Consider the following 18,506-nt stretch of genomic DNA (forward strand, 5'->3'; position numbering starts at 1 on the left):
ATTAAATCAAAAATCCCAGAAAAGAGGAAATTCATGACAAAAAAAAAAGGCAAAGATCAAACAAACCCCTCTCCCAAAAATCAAATAAAACGATAAATAATGTAATTATCTAAGAAACCTAATTCATTAAACAGACAATTAAATTAAACACTGTATGAAGTTAAAACCTAGATTGTCAAATTAATACCTCAAAGTGTTTCGATGAAGGAAAGCTCAGAGTACGCTTCAATGACGAGCGAAATCCTTAACCGCCATTAGAACACCAACGATTTGAGAAGGGGAAAATCAAATAGACATTCCATGATTACTCGAATAAGCTTCAATGGAGGAGAGAGTGCAAGAGATTGAGAAGGATTTCTTGCTTTTGTGACCTCAAGTCAATGTTGAGAGTTTGAGACTGGAGAGTGTTGACTAGCCAAAATTAAAGAAACTCTCAATTTTTAGAATGCACTTCGTAAAGACCCGGGTTTTGAACACATGTGACGTGTATGGACAAGTAGTCGATTAGTATTTCGTAATTTTACAAAAAAGACATAGAATTTTTTTATATTTAAATTTAATCGAGAAAAAAATATATTATGATTATAAAATTGTAAAATTCTAAAATAACATTGTGCTATATAAATCGGATTAAATAATAAGAAATCTTAATTTGATCAATTAATTGAAAACCTAAAATAAAAAATTATGTTTGATTAATTAGAACAAAGGAGATCTATGAGGGATGCCCTTCCTACTCTTCTTCCTATAGCTAATAATAGAACATTGTTGCCTCTCTGCGGCCTTAGAGGTTGTTCTTGATGTATCGAGTTTGTCAATCAATTTCCTCTTCTTGTTGTTCTTCTCTGCAGCCCTTGATGACAATTGTACTTGATTTTGAACTAGCATCTCACCACGATGCTGTTGCAACCCACTATCCGAACCAATAAGCTTACAGTTAATCGAGCAAAACTTTACATCCTTTATTAAAACATAGTTACATGTCACACAATAAGCTTTGTTTTTATTGTTGTTGGTTCTATCAATCGGTTTAGTAGCTCTAGATTTTGGATAGCAAATATTTTCACGGTTGATGATGTATGTACATACTTCCGAAAGATCAAATACTTTTTCAATATCTTTTACTAAATAGCCGATGTGATGTGAACAGACCCTACATCGAAACACTAGATGAGTTTTATGATCATCATCTACTTGTTTCTTTGTCAAAGTCCTCCCTCTACAATTGATACAAAAGAAGGCACGATCGTTTTTATTACCGTCATGAGTAGTAGAGAACTCTGCATTAAGCAATTCGTGCATCAACTCTAAATCATTCATTTTACTACTGGTGAGAATCGATTTCAGGATTACCTTGGACCGAGAGGGAAGCTCTAACCACTTAAACTATTCCTCACTCTCCTTTGGCAACTTAATGGTCCTCAAATATATAGTGATTTCTAGTAGAGTTAACTAATTTTTTTTTTTTATTCTTTGACAAATATTAGAGTTTAATATAATGTAGGATTTTTGATAAAGATATAAATAACTAGGTACTTTTTGTAGGAAACAACAACTTATCTAAAATATAATTTCCTAAATTTGATTGTTTATCCCATTATTAAAAACTTCGCCTGAATTAATTTTTTTAAATATTATCCTTAGATAATACGAGTAACATTATACGGCAAATTGTTGTTTATTGCGAATTAACTAGTATGTGCCCGTGTTAATGCACGGGTTATAACTATTAATAAGATTTAAAAAATAAAAATATAACATAAAAAAATAAAATTAAAAATATAACTAAAAAAAAAAGAAAAATATGATGTATATTTTATTTTATTTTTTTTTTTGAGGTAATAAAATGTCACATTTTAAGTTATTGATAGGAATGTATGAAATTAAAAAAGATAAAAGTAGTGGAACTTATGGTGAAATTAAAAAGTTGAAGGGCACATAATTTAGGAAAAAAAAAATGCACAGTTATAATATGAATTCCTTGTAACATTGGTGTTTCTAAAAAGAAATTTATTGAATAATATAATTAAATAGGTAGTTTTGGGTAGTATGTGTTATTAGGAAAAATATTAAAATAATAGTGGATAAAAACCAAATAATTATTGATTACTTACACAAACAAATTGAAATATAAATCAATAAATCATGAAATGATGAAACATACCCACATCAAATTTAGAGCAAAAAAAACAACTATACTTTATTTGTAAACATGAAACTTGCATGATATATCATATATGTACATAATAAAGTATAGTAAAGTTAAAATATATGTAAATTATATTGTTACCTCTACTTGGAAGGATACTCTACTTGGAAGGATAAGCAAATCCTATAAACTAAAAGCCAAAAACATACTACATAAAGATCTCAGAATCCTAGAAAAATTAAGCTAACAAAATATTAACAGAAATTCCCAAAGCATTTTAAACCAATTTGAGACAACCAATTAATCAAAAATCTTAACAGCATAAATTCAACCAAATTACTTCGATTTACCATTCAACAAAGGTTAATGACAAAATCCAAGAAATATCTAATAGAGAATTAAAACTTACCTTGACAATGATACTCTTTCTCTGTTATGAATACGAAGTATAAGGCCTTTGTTGTTTTGGTTTTTTTTTTTTTTTTTTTTCCCCCAAAGTTGTTGTTTTTTTTTTTTTTTTTTTTTTTTTTTTTTTTTTTTTTGTGGTTGTTTTTGTGGTTAACTACGGATATTGTACTATAGTAGTGATCTAAGCTTTCATAATTTATGTGTAGTTAAGGAATAGTGTATGTGTGGGTAGTGTAAATGAAAGGGGAATTGAATGATGATGACTTGTTGAGATAACTGCATTTAGTGTATTTCTTTTTTTTTTTTTTCCGTTGAAATTACAAGTAGTTAGTTTTAGATTAGATTAATTTGATTGGAGAGTAGTTGGTAGATAGTAGTTGGGTGTATTCTATGTATATTTCATTTTTTTTTTTTTTTTTTTTTTTTTTTTGAATTAAAGGAAAAGGAGGGAGTAGTTTTTTAGGTGGGAGTGAATGAGGAAGCTTGGTTAAGGTTTTGGAGGCTCCTCATTCACTTACTCTACAATTATATATTAGATTGTTTTCTTAAAAAAAGTTAATTTGATAATTTAATTTAAGAGAAAAAAATATCTAAGTAACTTAATTGACAGTGTATATGAGACGACACAAAACTCCATGAAGTTGCAATCATGTCTAATATCCTCATCAAATTGTCCGTTCATGGACACGTCAGCTGAAGTTACAATCAATTCTAACATCCTAATCTGATTTATTTTTTTTTTTTTGGAAACCTTCCTACTCTGATTATTATTGAAACCTGTTACTGTATTAAAAATTGACTTTTATAAAAAATTTCTTCTCTTCGTTTAATACGAGTACAGTATTATTTTTGTATATTATCAATTTATCATATACTAGGTTTTAAAAAAAAAAAAAATTATCATATACTACGTAGATTTTTATCATATATTTGGTATTAGATTTCACTTAAATAAATTGAGATACTTGTGATACAAGTTTTACCAAAACACAAATACACTTCTAAAGAGAAAGAATTAAGTCGGCTTACTATCTGTTATTATAGTTTAGATTTCTATTTATATTCTACAGCCTATACTTTCAATGTATTCTGAATTCTTCATTATAGCATCATATTTTTTATTCTAATATTTCCTTAGTTTGCAAAACGTCGGTTGTCAAAAAAAAAAGTTTGCAAAACGTCTCCAATAATCTGGAAAACGTTTTCCAAATTGGCGTTTCTGATCTTAAAGAACCTTGTTTTCCGTCGTCGACACCTTTGAGGTAAGTACCGGAGTACAAGTTTTGTTTTTAATCAACCAGCAACCTAGATTTATGAGGTAAAGATAGTACAAGTTTTTTTTTTAATTAGTTTAATTAGAATAATTTCATGTTAATTGTTTGTTTAAGTAATTGTTAGTATACTCATCAGTTTAGGGCTCTTCAAAATACTCAATATAGGGTTATTTTTACTTCTTTTAAGTTGGATTACTTAAGTTACTCAATTTAGGTTTTTAATCTTTTAAAAAGTTGGAGTACTTAAAATACTCAATCTAGGGTTTCTTCTCAAAAAATCTCTTTTATGTTCTCGTTCTTTAAAGCATGAACATTTTCCACGTTTAATTTTTAAAATAACATGCTAATTAATTTCAATTATCTTTTAGTTGGTTATAAATTAAAGTAGTCGAAAAAAATTTGGTTTCAATTAATGGTGTAACACCGATGCATATATAGTCCTTAAGACTTGTTCATTTGTTGCTGTAATTTTTTTAAATTTATTTCTTTAATTCATTAATGGACTATAATTAATTTACTAGCCTAATTGTTTTTTTTTTAATTGCATGCAGGTCTAAAATATGACAGGAGGAAAGTATTATGAAAGTGGAATAATTCTTCCTAAGGAGCAAAGACACGTTTTGATATCAAATGCATTGGTGCAAGATTTATTAAATGTGGAATTCAAGACCAAAAAGAAGAGGATAGGTCAACAAGAAGTGATTATCGATCGAGCCTACTTCTGTGTTAAATGTAGAGGAAGGAGTTTAACAAAGTCGGAGGTGGATGAGTTTCATGAAGGTTCTCGAGTATTGAGGGCTATGAAGTGTTCAGGAAGTTACGGATATATTAATAAGGAAATCGTACCTATTTTACAAGATATTATTCATGATATAGATCTTTCTGAGATTTATGGGTTTAAAATAAATGTATATAACATTTATTTCCCTAAGTCTAGGAAAAAGAATGATGACAAAAAAATTAAGATAATTAACAACGGTCGTTGTTGTATTAAATGTATGCACACTCTGCCAGCTGAGGGATACTCGTTTTGCTCGATCGAGTGCAAGATTACTTGTACTGATGATGATTTGCAACGACACCACGATTGGAAGAAACAACTTATTCAAAATAAAAATCAAAATCAAGTCACACTGCCTTCGAAGAAGATGAAGAGAAAAGCTGTAGGTATTAACAACATAAATACGAAGAAGCAAAAGATCGATTTAGAGGGATTGGCTACATTTGCGATACTCGAGGAGGCCGATGGGAAGATGCTAAGCAATGACTTTGGCCATTCATATCGGAAGCGAAGTAGGAAAGGAGTCCCTCGTAGAGCTCCTCTTTACTAATATATATATATATATATATGTTTTTTTTTTTTTTTTTTTTGAAAAACACTCTTTACTAATATGTTTTATTAATACTAGTATTAAATTAATTGTTTTTTTTTTTCTAAGGGTCTGTTCACATTTACTGAGCTGAACTGATTGGAGCTGAGCTGAATTGAACTGAAATAAATGATGCTGAACTGACTAAAATTAAGCTGATGTAAACAGACCCTAAGTTGCAACAGAAATTGAGGTAGTTTCTCCGGCTCTTATTTATCTTAAATTGAGCTTGGATTGTAAACCATACCGAATTACTTTGGTGCACATGAAACCGTGCACCATTGCCATGCCAACTAAATTTTGACTTGCTTGTTGTCCAAAAAAACAAAACAAAAAAAAAAAAAAAAATGTTTGACTTGATTTGCATTTTAGTTGTTTTGGAAATTTTTACTGACATCAGCCCAAAACTTTAGAGTTTAGACTCACAAAGGCCACAATAACAAATCTGGCCCAAATGTATTGGGCTCACAACCACTTTACAATACTTGTACATGAAATTGGACATTATGTTACATGTGCACGTTTTCAACAAAAGACTAATACGTGTGTATTACCATCCTAAAATGTAGAGAACAAAGGCTTTTTTTTTTTTTTTTTTTTTTTTTTTGAGAAAGATCAAAGGCAATTTAGTTATTATGTAGATAAAGAGAAACTCACAATTGAATAAAATAATGTTTTGTTTTTTTTTTTTAAAACATGTTATAACTATTTTTGAAGCACTGCTCGCGCCAAATTTGAAGCGGTGGAGTGTGAGCTATGCCCGATATGCAAAATAGTAATGATTTTGATTATAAAAGTTATGTTATTTTCTAGATTTATGGTTTACAAATCTTTATTATTATAGTAGATGTTGTATGGCTACTTATTAATGATAATATTCTTCTTCCTTTAAAAAAAAAAAAAAATCGAAATAAGGCATTACTACCTAAAACAAAATGGAAGTATCTATAGTATGTACAACAAACTTGATGAAAGTTATTGATAAAGAATACACACATAGGGAGTAATATAATAATTTTTCTTAGAATTAGGATATATTTTGTAAAAAAAGAGGTAAATTAAAGATAAAAATACAAATGATTAATAATGCAATTCTTTGATAAAAAAAAAAAAAAAATATAGGTAAAAAGATATCTAAGATAATTTTATTTTACAAAAATATATCTTAAAGTAGGAAGAGCATGTAATATCTATCATTTATGTGTATGGAGTAATAACTAATGATCTGTTATTTAACACAATTAAAAAAATAATAATAAATAAATAAATAAATAAATAAATAAATAAACTATGCTTTAATTCATTAAAATACATCATCTATGCCACTAAAAGAATCTATATCATTCTTACCAAAATTAATTAAGTGATTACTTTTTTGAAAGAATTAAATGGTTATTTTTAACATTATTAACCTTGCTTATGTCAAAAAATATAAATAAAATAAATATATAAAACACACATATATCATTTTTAAACTTTCTTATACCTTTCAAAAGAGTATATAAACTTATTTGGGCTTCAACCATCAGTTTAAGACTTTAATTTTTTGATTGAGTTGCTTCTTTGACACCTTTTTTCTACGAAATACTTAACATAAAAACAAACAAGTTGTACTATTATTGGCGATAAATCTGTTTATTTAAGGAATTGATTGTTAAGATATGGCTAATTACACTTACGGTTAGTAGTTAAGATGTCTCAAAATAAATATGTTGAAAACTACTTTGAAAGAGTACTACTACTAATATAATAATAAAAGAACTTATAATTAAACACTTTTCTAAATTTAATTAGTTGAAAAATTCTCCATGTACACGCTTTCAAGCCTTATATAATATTTTATGTACATTATTGGTCTATCCAAAAAGGGGAAGAAAAAAAAAATCTTGAGGTGGAATTTCTCACACTGTCGAAGGGAAGAAAAAAAAAATTACAAATTGAGATTATATTATGTTAATGTTTTTGATGAAAATATTATGTTAATGTTATGTTAATGTTAATAGGGAACCATGAGATAGTGAGAGCATATAGGTTGACATTCAATAATTGGAATGTATCTATCTATATCTATTATATCTATATACTATACTAAAAGACAAACGCCTTAATATGAACTGACAAATGTCACTCCCTCATTTACTTGTCTTATTTATATAAATATTTCTAATAATTATTATTTACTTATTCAAGCATAATTTTTTTTTGTTAAACTTCAAACTTAAATCTATCAATAAAAAGCAAGTTCTATACATGCATAAGATTTTCATGTTTTCCTAACAAAATTTTGTATTTTATTTTTAGCAATAAATTATACTTTGTGTATTGTATTCTTAAATGTTACTCAATAAAATTTTTAGTGTAACTATGTATCTTTACTTACTCTAATACTACAAATAACTCGTAATATCTTTCCAATATTTACTTCATCTATGATTCACCGATGTCATCAAATTACAAATAAATAATTTGAATAAATATGATTTAAGTGGCATAAGGAAACAAAATATTCCGTATATTGAAAGCCTAATATTGTTTTTCTACTGAAAATTAAACAAAATTACTAGTAGACTTTAGTTTGAGATCAATTATGGAGTTAATAGAGCTACAATACAAAATAGCGTTATGATTACTTTTATCGGTTGTTTTACTCCTTGACAAATACCGAATATTAAGCTGAAATGTTGCTTTAAGAAAAAATTTAGAAATTTGAATATAAATTTAACTTTAATTGTCCTTTCATTTTCTTTACAATGTCTCTTATAATGACATTTCCCTTTCTTTTTTTTTTTTTTTACATAAGAAAAATTGAAGCAAAAACCAATCTAAACGAGAAGAGTGCAAATTAAATTAGACATTTGATAGGAAAATATATATATCGGAGTAAAATGTTTACAACAACTACTCAGTGTTTAAAACTATAATATTCATATATTGACAATGCCATTAGTTTTAAGAATTTGGAGAAAAAAAATACTCGCTCCATTCTTTTATTAGAGTCCAATTTCTCATTTTTCACGGGAATTAAGGTTTTTGTAGATTACTTAAACCATGTGATTGGACGTATCAAAGGGCATTAAATAACAAGTGAGAGAAAAAGAAAAAAGAGGTTAATAAATGCCAAAAAGAAGAAGAAGTACCTAAAAAGAAGAAGAAGAAGAAGAAGAATGAGGAGAGAGAATATATGTTGGCGGATTAATAATTATCAAAAATATTTGGCACAAAAAAAATCAGTAAAAATTGAGGATAATTTGGGGATTAAATTAGAAGAATGAGGTTATAAAAACCACTTATTAAATATATTTGGCACAAAAAAATCAGTAAAAATTGACGATAATTTGGGGATTAAATTAGGAGAATGAGGTTATAAAAACCACTTATTAAAAAGGGAAAGATTCTAACAATGGGATTTAATTTTGATTTGCCAAAAAAGGAATAGTGGACTCTAATAAAAGGACGGAGGGAGTAATATTTTGATTCAAAATAAAATTGTGCATTGCACGGGTGCTAATATGATATACTAAATATATAACAATTATTGGCAATAATTTTATAATGTTCTATATATAGTAATTTTGTTAATTAGAATATTCTAATCAATCACTGATTCGTTTGTCTTATATTTGTACTATTATCTCTAACAAAGACTTGATATATTTTATTGCATATTTTTGGTTAGTTTCTGTTATATTAATAATATTGAATTCAAAATATATTTTATTCACTTTGATTGATTCCAAATAATTTATTACAAAAAGTTGATCAATATGTTCCTAGCCAAAAATATGCCAAAAATTTATATACAATATGTAAGATATAAGGTTATTATTGTGTCTATAGATTTGGTGACTGTGACGGTTAAAACAAATATTATATTATATATATATATCTATTAAAGCGGATGATATGACAAGAAAAATTTAGTTTTTCCTGACCGGGATAGGAAATGACTATGTCTATTTTTCTTATATAGTTGGTGGAGCATTATTCATTTATTTTTCAATTAATAAAACAACATTATATTAAAAAATAAATAAATAAAATAAAATAAAAACCGAATAAAATAAAACAAATGCAAATGACATAAAATATTATTCAAATCACATTCCGTAAATTTTGTATTAGTCATTACTGCGACTAAACAAAATTTTCAAAATTTTAATAATTAAATTGTTAGTGAAAATGAACCCTTTATTACTAATTGAATTATTTTTGTTTTTTTTACTGTGGGATTAATAAGATGATTTATAAACCATGCATCGCACGGGCACTATGCTAGTTTGATAATATACTTTGTATCAAGAGAGATTATATATTCCGGAGTACTCCGCAAGTATATAGGAAAACATACTATTGTGATATATTTTCCCCATATGTAAATATGTAATACTTCATATATTTTACGAATAATTTGGAAAGCACACAATATACGTTTGTGATAATTATGTTAAGAATTAACATTAGAGTATTATCAATCAAATGATAATTATTGTTCATAAGACATGTATCTCTAGAGACAAAAATGAGTCATAAACTCATAATTAATGTTTAATTTGAAAGAAACTTCAGGCAATTAAAAACTTATTTTTTAGGAAAACTTTTGTATACATCCGGTTTTCAGTAATTTACTGTACATCGGGCATACTTTTGTCAGATTTAGTGTCACTTTTGTCAGATTTAGTGTCACTTTTATCAAATTTATCAATGAAGCATAAATAACTCTTATATATGTCAGGGTAACTTTTGTGCGTTTTAGTATAACTTTTGCACATTTTATTGTCACTTTATAACGGATGTTCAGTAAATTACTGAATATCCGTTTTATTTAAAAGTTTGTGTAACTTTTATGATTATGTACAATGAAAACAATGTATCGCCTATTTTATTTCCTCTTTCCATTGAGGTGAGTCGGTTAAGTATCTTAAGTTTGGTAAGCCACAAAAATGCATAAAATTGTTGTCTTACCTAATTTGAAGTAGAAGTGATTTAGGCAGTATTCCTTCCCAACCAAAACATAACTCCAAATATAGTCACACCAAGTCACCAATTGAGATGTTCAACTAACCTCACCCTCGGTCAATTTACTTTAAAACTCTATAATACTAACTATGTACAGGGGATTCTGGGATTGATTTTCACCCCGCCCTTGTGGCTCTCTAAACACCAAAAAAAACTATGTCATTAAGAAACTTGATGAGTTGATTTTTTTTTTTTTTAGGGAAGAAACTTGAGTTGAATTACTTATTAATAAATGATACTTTCATAGTTTTATTTAAGTGGATGTCATGATCTAATTTAATTGGTAATAATGAGGTGCTATTGTTCAATATTCAATACTCGTGACTTGTAATTAAATCCGTTTAAATTAATCATTGTTCTTGTATATGGAACATTTGATAGAATCAATTCAATCTAGGAGATCATAGAGAATAACAAACGTACATCTCATCATCAATTATTATTACATGTAAGAATTTAATTTGTTTCAAAAATAGTTATAAGAAAAATATTACGGGTAACATATATAAATTGTTTCCATTAGTAATCCAATTTAAATTTATTGAAATAAATAAGTGAGATATTTGTAAACTTTTATTTCATGTGTAAAAGAGAATATGGTTTATGTTTAATCCCTCAATTTTTAATTGTCATGCATACATGACTATTTCAAAATTTTCAATTCATATTTTTGAGCACAATACTTTTATTTATGTGCAATTAATAACTAGTTGTTAAACTCTATTATTCTCTTATCTTAAAGTCTTATCAACATCAAACTCTGATCTATCATTCTCTTATCTTAATGCATGTTTTTTGTATGAGCAACAATTACTTTGTTTGTCTTATTATTACAATTTGCATATTAATTATTTGAAATGAATTATAAACCCTTTGTATTCGTTGTTCCCCTATTTAGAATTTCTCTATCAAAAAACTGTTTATTTTATTTTATGTTTGTTTGTTTTTTTTTTTTTAAATTATGTAAACTTTCAAAATGTTCATGAAAAATTGTGCACTGGTTAGAAAAATTATTCCTGTTGAAGTTGGCCACTTGTTATAAGTAGACTATATCCAAAAATATTAATGAGACAGCTCAAATGTGTTAGCAAATTCAGCTATGTACTTAGTAGTGGATCACATGAACTTGAACATTATTATTTGGAATTATTTCAAGTCATATCAGGTAAATTGACTGTATCATACTAATTTTTCTTCTATTTAATGAAGACTTAAGAGAATATCAAAGAAAGTTGTTTAAAGATATGGATTTTATTTTTCCTTGAAAAAAAAAAAATTTATTGAGTGGATAGATAAATAGAGAATTTTCTTTGTCATAAATAAATATATAAATAAACAAGCAAATTAAATAATTTAAAATATCATTAAGTAGTGAAATTCAAAGGGAGTGGAAGGAGTAATATATTTCTAATTTTTGAAGTGGGTTGACTTTTACTATTTTTTTCCCCTAAAGTATTGGTTGACTAACTATAGTGAATAGATTGTACATGACTCAATATTCAATTTAGTAAAAATCTAATTTTCCAATTAAATTCTTATACATTGCTTGCCGCCTTGTGAAAAGCTATATTACATACATCTATTATTTTTATTTTTCTTGCAAGTAAAGGTTAGTTCATTACCAATTAATATGGTATGCCAGAAATTGAAGAATAAACTACAAAATTCAGCTCTTAATTAAACTCTTAATCCAAAAATGGCTCAAATCTAATGTTAACTCATATTTTGTTGTATTGGATGATCATAAATTCATAATTATGCAATTAAAGATTTCATAATCATGAAGAAAACATAGTTTAACCATGCTTACAGTCCAAGTTTTAATGTCATGATAATGGCCTACAATAATGTTGATTCATAATCATAATAATACATAACTCCAACATGCGCTACAACTTCAAATTATTAGCTAAGTTCTTTAGAGTAAGGAGAAAGTCAATTTCACATATTTATTCATTTCTTGGAAACTAAACAATAAAACTGTAATAACCATAAAGTTAAAAAAATATCTTTTACCATAGAATTTTTTTCCTTTCAAAAAGCCACAAGACCAATACAAATTATAAATGGAGATGGAGAATTGAGCTTGTAAACTATTGTACATGTGAGATGTGGCTAGGCTTATCCTATACATGGACTCTTGGAATTAGAAATGTTTGTTTGAGTTATGATAACGGTCAAATCATGTCAAAAGTCAAAATGATTGAATATACTCTGCAATAATTTATGCATAACATTATTGCATTAACATATTTTTTTTCCCCTAATAAAAAATCAACTATACTTTTAATATTAAACAATCTATAAAAAAATAAAATAAAAAAAATTAGTTTGTACGTGATAACTATTTCAAATTAAAAAAATTACATGTTGTGCAACTTTTTTCAAATAAAGCCACAAATTAGCACATTTGTATATTTGAATATATCCCCTCTTTGACATACATAAATTTTGTGAAAATATATACTTCCTCTGTATTTTTATACTTACAACACACCTTTTATCACGCTTATCGATGAGGTGAATAAACTAGATAAATAAATGAATTAAGGTATGAAATTTAAACCGTAGGAACTTATCCCTTTCTTCTTATAGGTGTTAAAATTTTGTAATTTAATTTATCCGTTTACCTAGTCTAATATTTTGCTTAGTATGCGTGCCAAAGGAGTATGTTGCAACTAAATAAAAACGAAGGAAGTACATATATTACGGAGAATAAAATATATAAACCTCCACTTTACATTAGTGTAAAATACTAAACGTTACCGTTTAAAGAATACCTGAAAATATATATATTGAGAATCTTATTAAAAAAATAATAAAAATAAAAATAAAAACCACCTTATTTAATAAAACCAACTCTAACTCCAATCCACCTCCTCCTCTAGTAGTACGTCAGTCTCTAGTTGTTGGCCTATCCATTCCTCCTAAACCACCATTTTTCCAAACACCCCTTCCAAACTACCACCAACATTTTTAGAGAGAGAAAATAAACACAAAACTAGAGAGAGAAATTCCCATCATTTGCATATTATTAAAGGGAACAAACATCAAAACCCCTTTGCTTATTTCTTCATCTAACTTCCTTCCTTACACCCCAAAAAAACAGAGCAAAAAGAAAAAAAACAGAGGAAATTATATATACCAACAAAAATACATATAACTTGAAAAACTCTTAAGCTAACATCAACATCATTTTCGCTTCATTTTCACATCACTTTCTTTAGATAACAACTTCTCTTTATAAATCACCTCAAAAAATTATAATTTTCCATGGAAGAAAATCCATCAATATCAATGGCAAGAGCAGCAAAAATCATTAGAAAATCAATCTATACTTTTTTACAACACTACCAATTTTTCACCTCTGTTGCTGCCTTGATTGCTCTACCTTTCTCTATCTCCGTCCTCATCTCCTTAGCTATCGTGCCTCGCTCGTTCGCGCTCCTCCCCACCGTCTATGGCCGCCTCCACTCGGTCTTCCTCGCCGCTGGTTTCCCCCCGTACTCTGATTTTTTCACTCTCCTTAGCCTTAAACTCTCTCAAACTATTTCCTCCTCAATAGTCACCCTTCCTTTTACACTTTCTTTTCTTTTATTAGCCAAAGCCTCAATTATACACTTTTTTTCCTACAAAAAAACTACAAATAATAATAATAATAATAATTCATCATTTATAGCCCTTTACCACCCTATTCTCTCTACCTATCTTTGCAACACGTTTATCATTTTCGCCGCGAATGCAACATGTTTTTCACTCCTTTTCTTGGCATTCAATTTCTTAGAAGGGTTCCAACTCGACTCCCCCAGATGGGTGCTCTTCTTATCAGCTCTTGGCGCGGTGTTTTACTCAATAATCCTCGCGAATTCTTTCGTTGTGTGTAATTTGGCCTTGGTTTCATCAGGAATTGAGAGAAGGGGCGGATTTATATCTATACTAAAAGCTTGTGTTTCAATTCGGGGTAAGACCTCCACTGCGCTGGCCTTAGCCGTGCCTACTAATTTAGGCCTCGCCGCAGTGGAGGCCTTGTTCCATTTCAGAATAATCGCAACAGCTCAACACCCGAATACTAGTACCTCGTTATGGCTCGTGGCCTTCGAGGGGGTGCTCATCGCTTACCTATACTCCATCCTCGTTGTTCTTGATGTTATCATGAGTTGTATGTTCTATCAATGTTGCCAAAACGATCAACGTTACGTTCAACAAGTTGTACAAGGGTATGTTGTCAATGATCAAGATGTTAGCGTGACAGAAGTTGATGATTATTGTTATTATGATTATAATGAGGAAAAGTTGAAAGCATTGGAGGGATTTGTGTAAGTTTTTATTATTTGATTCAAGAAAAAAAAAAAAAAAAAAAGGTTAGATTTTACATTTTTTTTTAAGCATTGTTGTCCAATTGAAAAGAGAGCATTTTGTACAGAGAAATTAAAGTGGAAAAAAGGATAGAGTTGATACAAAAAGAGATGCAAAGATGATAAAATCATCAATTCAATGAAATTATTGGGTTTCATATTTCTATACAAGTTTCCTTTATACATCCAATGAAGAATTTTTTTTTCGTGCACAATTATTACGAATTATTTTATGGGTATCGGTAATTTAGCTGGTAATTTTTTAAAAGTGTTAATCAATGTGATGAGCTGAAGATTTAGAATCGAATTTCATGTACCTCACTGTTTTTGTAGCTCTTTATACGCTTTGGGAAAAAGAAAAAAAAAAAAAAAGAATTTAATCCAATTTTTCTTGGAGTTGAGGGTATCATGATGGGTTTGACTTGCTTAAAAATTAAGTTTAAAATAGTGCATGATCTTTTAATGATTCTGAATGGTTTTGTTCAGAATAATTAATTAAGAAGTGAGATTTCACCTAATAAATTAAGAGTAGGTTGATTAAGAATAGAAAGGTTGGTAAGAAGGAATTTGTCATAAAATTCTTGATATTAACATGTGAAGTTTCATTCATCTCAGGTGTGTGATGGTTCATAATTACCATGTTTAGCAAAAATTGTGGGTCATACTAAATTTCATTATTAATTTTTGTTTTTTTAACTTAATATTTTTTAAAGTTTTTGGCTTTTAATGGAAATAAGGTGGAGGTTGGTTGAGTGATTTGCAAGGCTCTTAATCTCTTATAATTTGGTACTTTATGCAATCACACTATACATACCCCTTTCAGCGGAATTTTGAAGGGATACTTAACCTTTTTTTTTTTTTTGGTTAGTTAGCTTAGCAATGTAACAAATTTAGGTACATGAACATAATGTGCTACCTTTTTATGTTGAAATGTCTTGCAAAACTTTTCCAAAACTATTGAGTTGTGGTATTCTTTAAGGCTGAAGAGGTGATAGGAAATTACTGAAATTTGTCAATTTTTTAACCTTCTCGGTCGAGTTAATAGGATACACAATAAATACGATGTAGAGTAATTCATTTGTTTTCTTAACAATAACGATTTGACATTTACGTTTGTTAATATGCACTTTTTACTACTAAAACCTTTAAAATTTTATTGGTCAACATCATAAAAATTTGATGTATTAAACGTATAAATATATAAATTTAGACTAATTTGTAACACTTTTACATACTCTGAAATAATACTCCATTCAAAGTAATTACGGAGAATGTAATAAGGCAAAAATCTAACCATTGCAATTTGAGAAGATTAATGAAATATGGTTTCTCAATCTTGACAAAAGTCAAAACAATCATTCGAAATTGACACGCTTGCATCTTAAAAAAAAATAATAATAAATAAAATAAAAATACAAAATAATACTTCCTCCATTATGTATTACTTGCAACAATTCCTCTCTTTTTCATGGTCCCAACTTATATAATTATATAAATCAATCTCTCTTACATATTATTTATTTCATGACCCACATTGTACTTTTATCAAAATAAATTAATCACCCATTTGCCTCACTTTCCCAATATAATATTAAAGCAAATAACTTTTTTAAAATTCCGTGTAAATACAAGTGATGTATCTAAAAAAAACGAAAGGGGTATTCCTTTGTTACGAGTAACATGTTGTCTGATTACCCCGTCACCTTAGATTAAACATGTGTACAGTTGCACTATAAGCAACAAATGAAGTGATGGACTAACATCCTTGCTCTCTACTAGCCAAGAGCAAGTAAAGTTGGTAAACCATATACTCCAAAAAAATATACTTGTATCCATTAATCGTATAATCCACTTAGAATTATACTCTTACCAGTATAGTTTTATGAAATCATCTCTTTGTATTTACACATGGAAGTTACAGTTCTTCTGAAACACATTTCCAGTTACTATGTTTTCAAAATTTCGGCACTTTGCAAGAAGAAATGGTTTCTTTCGCAGTTTAGGGAATAGTTCAATTATCTCATCAAGAAACCATGATACATTTTCATGTAACACAAAAATTACTTCTTGCTTTAAAAGTGGCGATATTGATTCTGCACGTAAACTGTTCGATGAAATGCCGCAGAGAAATGTGGTGACTTGGAACTGTATGATTTCTGGGTTTGGTAGAAATCATATGATTAATGAAGCTCGTCGTATGTTTGATGTTATGCCTGCCAAGAATTTAGTTCCATGGACTGCAATGTTAAGTGGGTATATTGGGTGTGCTAAGTTAGAAGAAGCGCGAATTTTGTTTGATCAGATGCCGGATAAATTGAAAAACCATGTTTGCTGGGATGTAATGTTAAATGGGTATATAAAAAATGGAAGAATAAATGAGGCTAGAGAATTATTTGATCAATGTCATAATCGAAATGTCGGTATTTGTAATAGGATGTTGAGTGGTTATGTTCAAATGGGATGTGTTGAAGAGGCGTATGAGTTATTCTTAAGCATGCCTGAGCGTGATTTGGCTTCGTGGACTAGTATGCTAACTTGTTATGCAAAAGCAGGGTTAATGAACGAGGCGAAGGCCTTATTTGGTGATATTCCTTTCGAAAAGGATGCACAAGCTTCGACTGCTATGATCCGAGGTTATATGCAAAATGGCATGGTAGACGAGGGTTTGAAATTATTCCAAGCAATGCCAAATAAAGACATTGTTGCTTGGAACTGTATGATTAGTGGGTTTGTTGAAAATGGTAGATTAAAAGAGGCTTTGAATTTGTATGGGAGGATGCCAAAGAGGAATATCATTTCATCTAATTCAATACTATATGGGTTTGTCCTGGAGGGAGATATAATAAATGCTCAAAACTTCTTCGAAAATATTATGACTCGGAGAGATACAGCTTCTTGGAATACATTGATTTCTGGGATTCAAACAGAGGAAGCTTTGTCTTTGTTTTCGGAAATGAAAAGACGAGACTTTAGGCCTGATCAAACGACGTACATAACCATTGTGTCTATATGCGGTTCACTTGCTCTGCATGGTTGGGGTAAAGCACTCCATCTACAAACAATTAAGACTAGTTATGTGCATGATGTATTGGTTTCTAGTTCACTTATATCTATGTATTCCAAATGTGGGCTGATAAAAGATGCTGCCACCTTGTTCAGAAGCATAGATTTTCAAGATACTGTGACTTGGAACACCATGATAGTGGCTCAAGCATACCATGGATCTATAGGTCAGGCACTCGAGCTTCACTCTTCTATGATTCAGTCGGGCTGTAAACCTAACCATGTTACATTTCTAGCCCTCTTGACTGCTTGTGCACATCAAGGTCTAGTTAAAGAAGGACAAATTTATTTCAAGTCTATGGAAAGCGAGTGGCATATTAGTCCACGGCCTGAGCATTATGCGTGCATGGTTGATCTGTTTGGAAGATCTGGCATGTTATATGAAGCTTATGAGTTGGTAGAACAAATGCCATTAGATGCTCCATCCTATGCTTGGGAAACCTTATTGAACTATTGTAAATTACACGGAAATTTTGAGCTTGGAGAGATAGTTTCGCAAAAGATTCTGAAAACTAGCCCTTCAAATGCAGAGATGAACGTGCTCTTATCGAATATATATGCTGCAAAGGGATTATGGGATGAATCAGAAAACATTAGAACGGCAATGAAACAACAGGATGTGAAGAAAGAAGTAGGATGTAGTTGGGTAGAAGTAGGAGGATCAACCTGTAAGTTTGTGTATAATGACAGGTCTCATCCAAAAACAGAGGAAATTTACAGGGTGATTGAGAATCTTTCTGTCATTATCAAAAGGATTAGCGCGATGATATAATTTGTTTTAAATTGCTGCATTATGCTTTCTTCTTTGAGTGAATAACTACTTCGTGTTTCCTTTGTCAGCTTACTGCATTATCTCAAGAGTCAAGATATA

General features: G+C 29.1%; 3 protein-coding genes across 3 annotated transcripts; 2 read left to right on the forward strand and 1 right to left on the reverse strand.

Moving 5' to 3' along the window:
* Positions 1–699: 699 nt before the first annotated feature.
* On the reverse strand, positions 700–1,320 carry LOC145566221 (uncharacterized). Its single transcript, XM_081625704.1, has one exon. The coding sequence runs from the start codon at positions 1,318–1,320 to the stop codon at positions 700–702; it is 621 nt and encodes a 206-aa protein (XP_081481830.1).
* Positions 1,321–13,476: 12,156 nt separating this feature from the next.
* Positions 13,477–14,799, forward strand: LOC145568470 (uncharacterized). Its single transcript, XM_081627893.1, has one exon. It carries the CDS (start codon positions 13,491–13,493, stop codon positions 14,535–14,537), a length of 1,047 nt encoding a protein of 348 aa, XP_081484019.1. The 5' UTR covers positions 13,477–13,490; the 3' UTR covers positions 14,538–14,799.
* A 1,669-nt stretch (positions 14,800–16,468) lies between these two features.
* LOC145568471 (pentatricopeptide repeat-containing protein At3g49170, chloroplastic-like) lies at positions 16,469–18,407 on the forward strand. The gene has a single exon (XM_081627894.1). The coding sequence runs from the start codon at positions 16,521–16,523 to the stop codon at positions 18,405–18,407; it is 1,887 nt and encodes a 628-aa protein (XP_081484020.1). The 5' UTR covers positions 16,469–16,520.
* The last annotated feature ends 99 nt before the right edge of the window (positions 18,408–18,506 follow it).

Source organism: Chenopodium album, chromosome 11, assembly GCF_948465745.1.
Source record: "Chenopodium album chromosome 11, dcCheAlbu1.1, whole genome shotgun sequence".
Classification (NCBI taxonomy): domain Eukaryota; kingdom Viridiplantae; phylum Streptophyta; class Magnoliopsida; order Caryophyllales; family Amaranthaceae; genus Chenopodium; species Chenopodium album.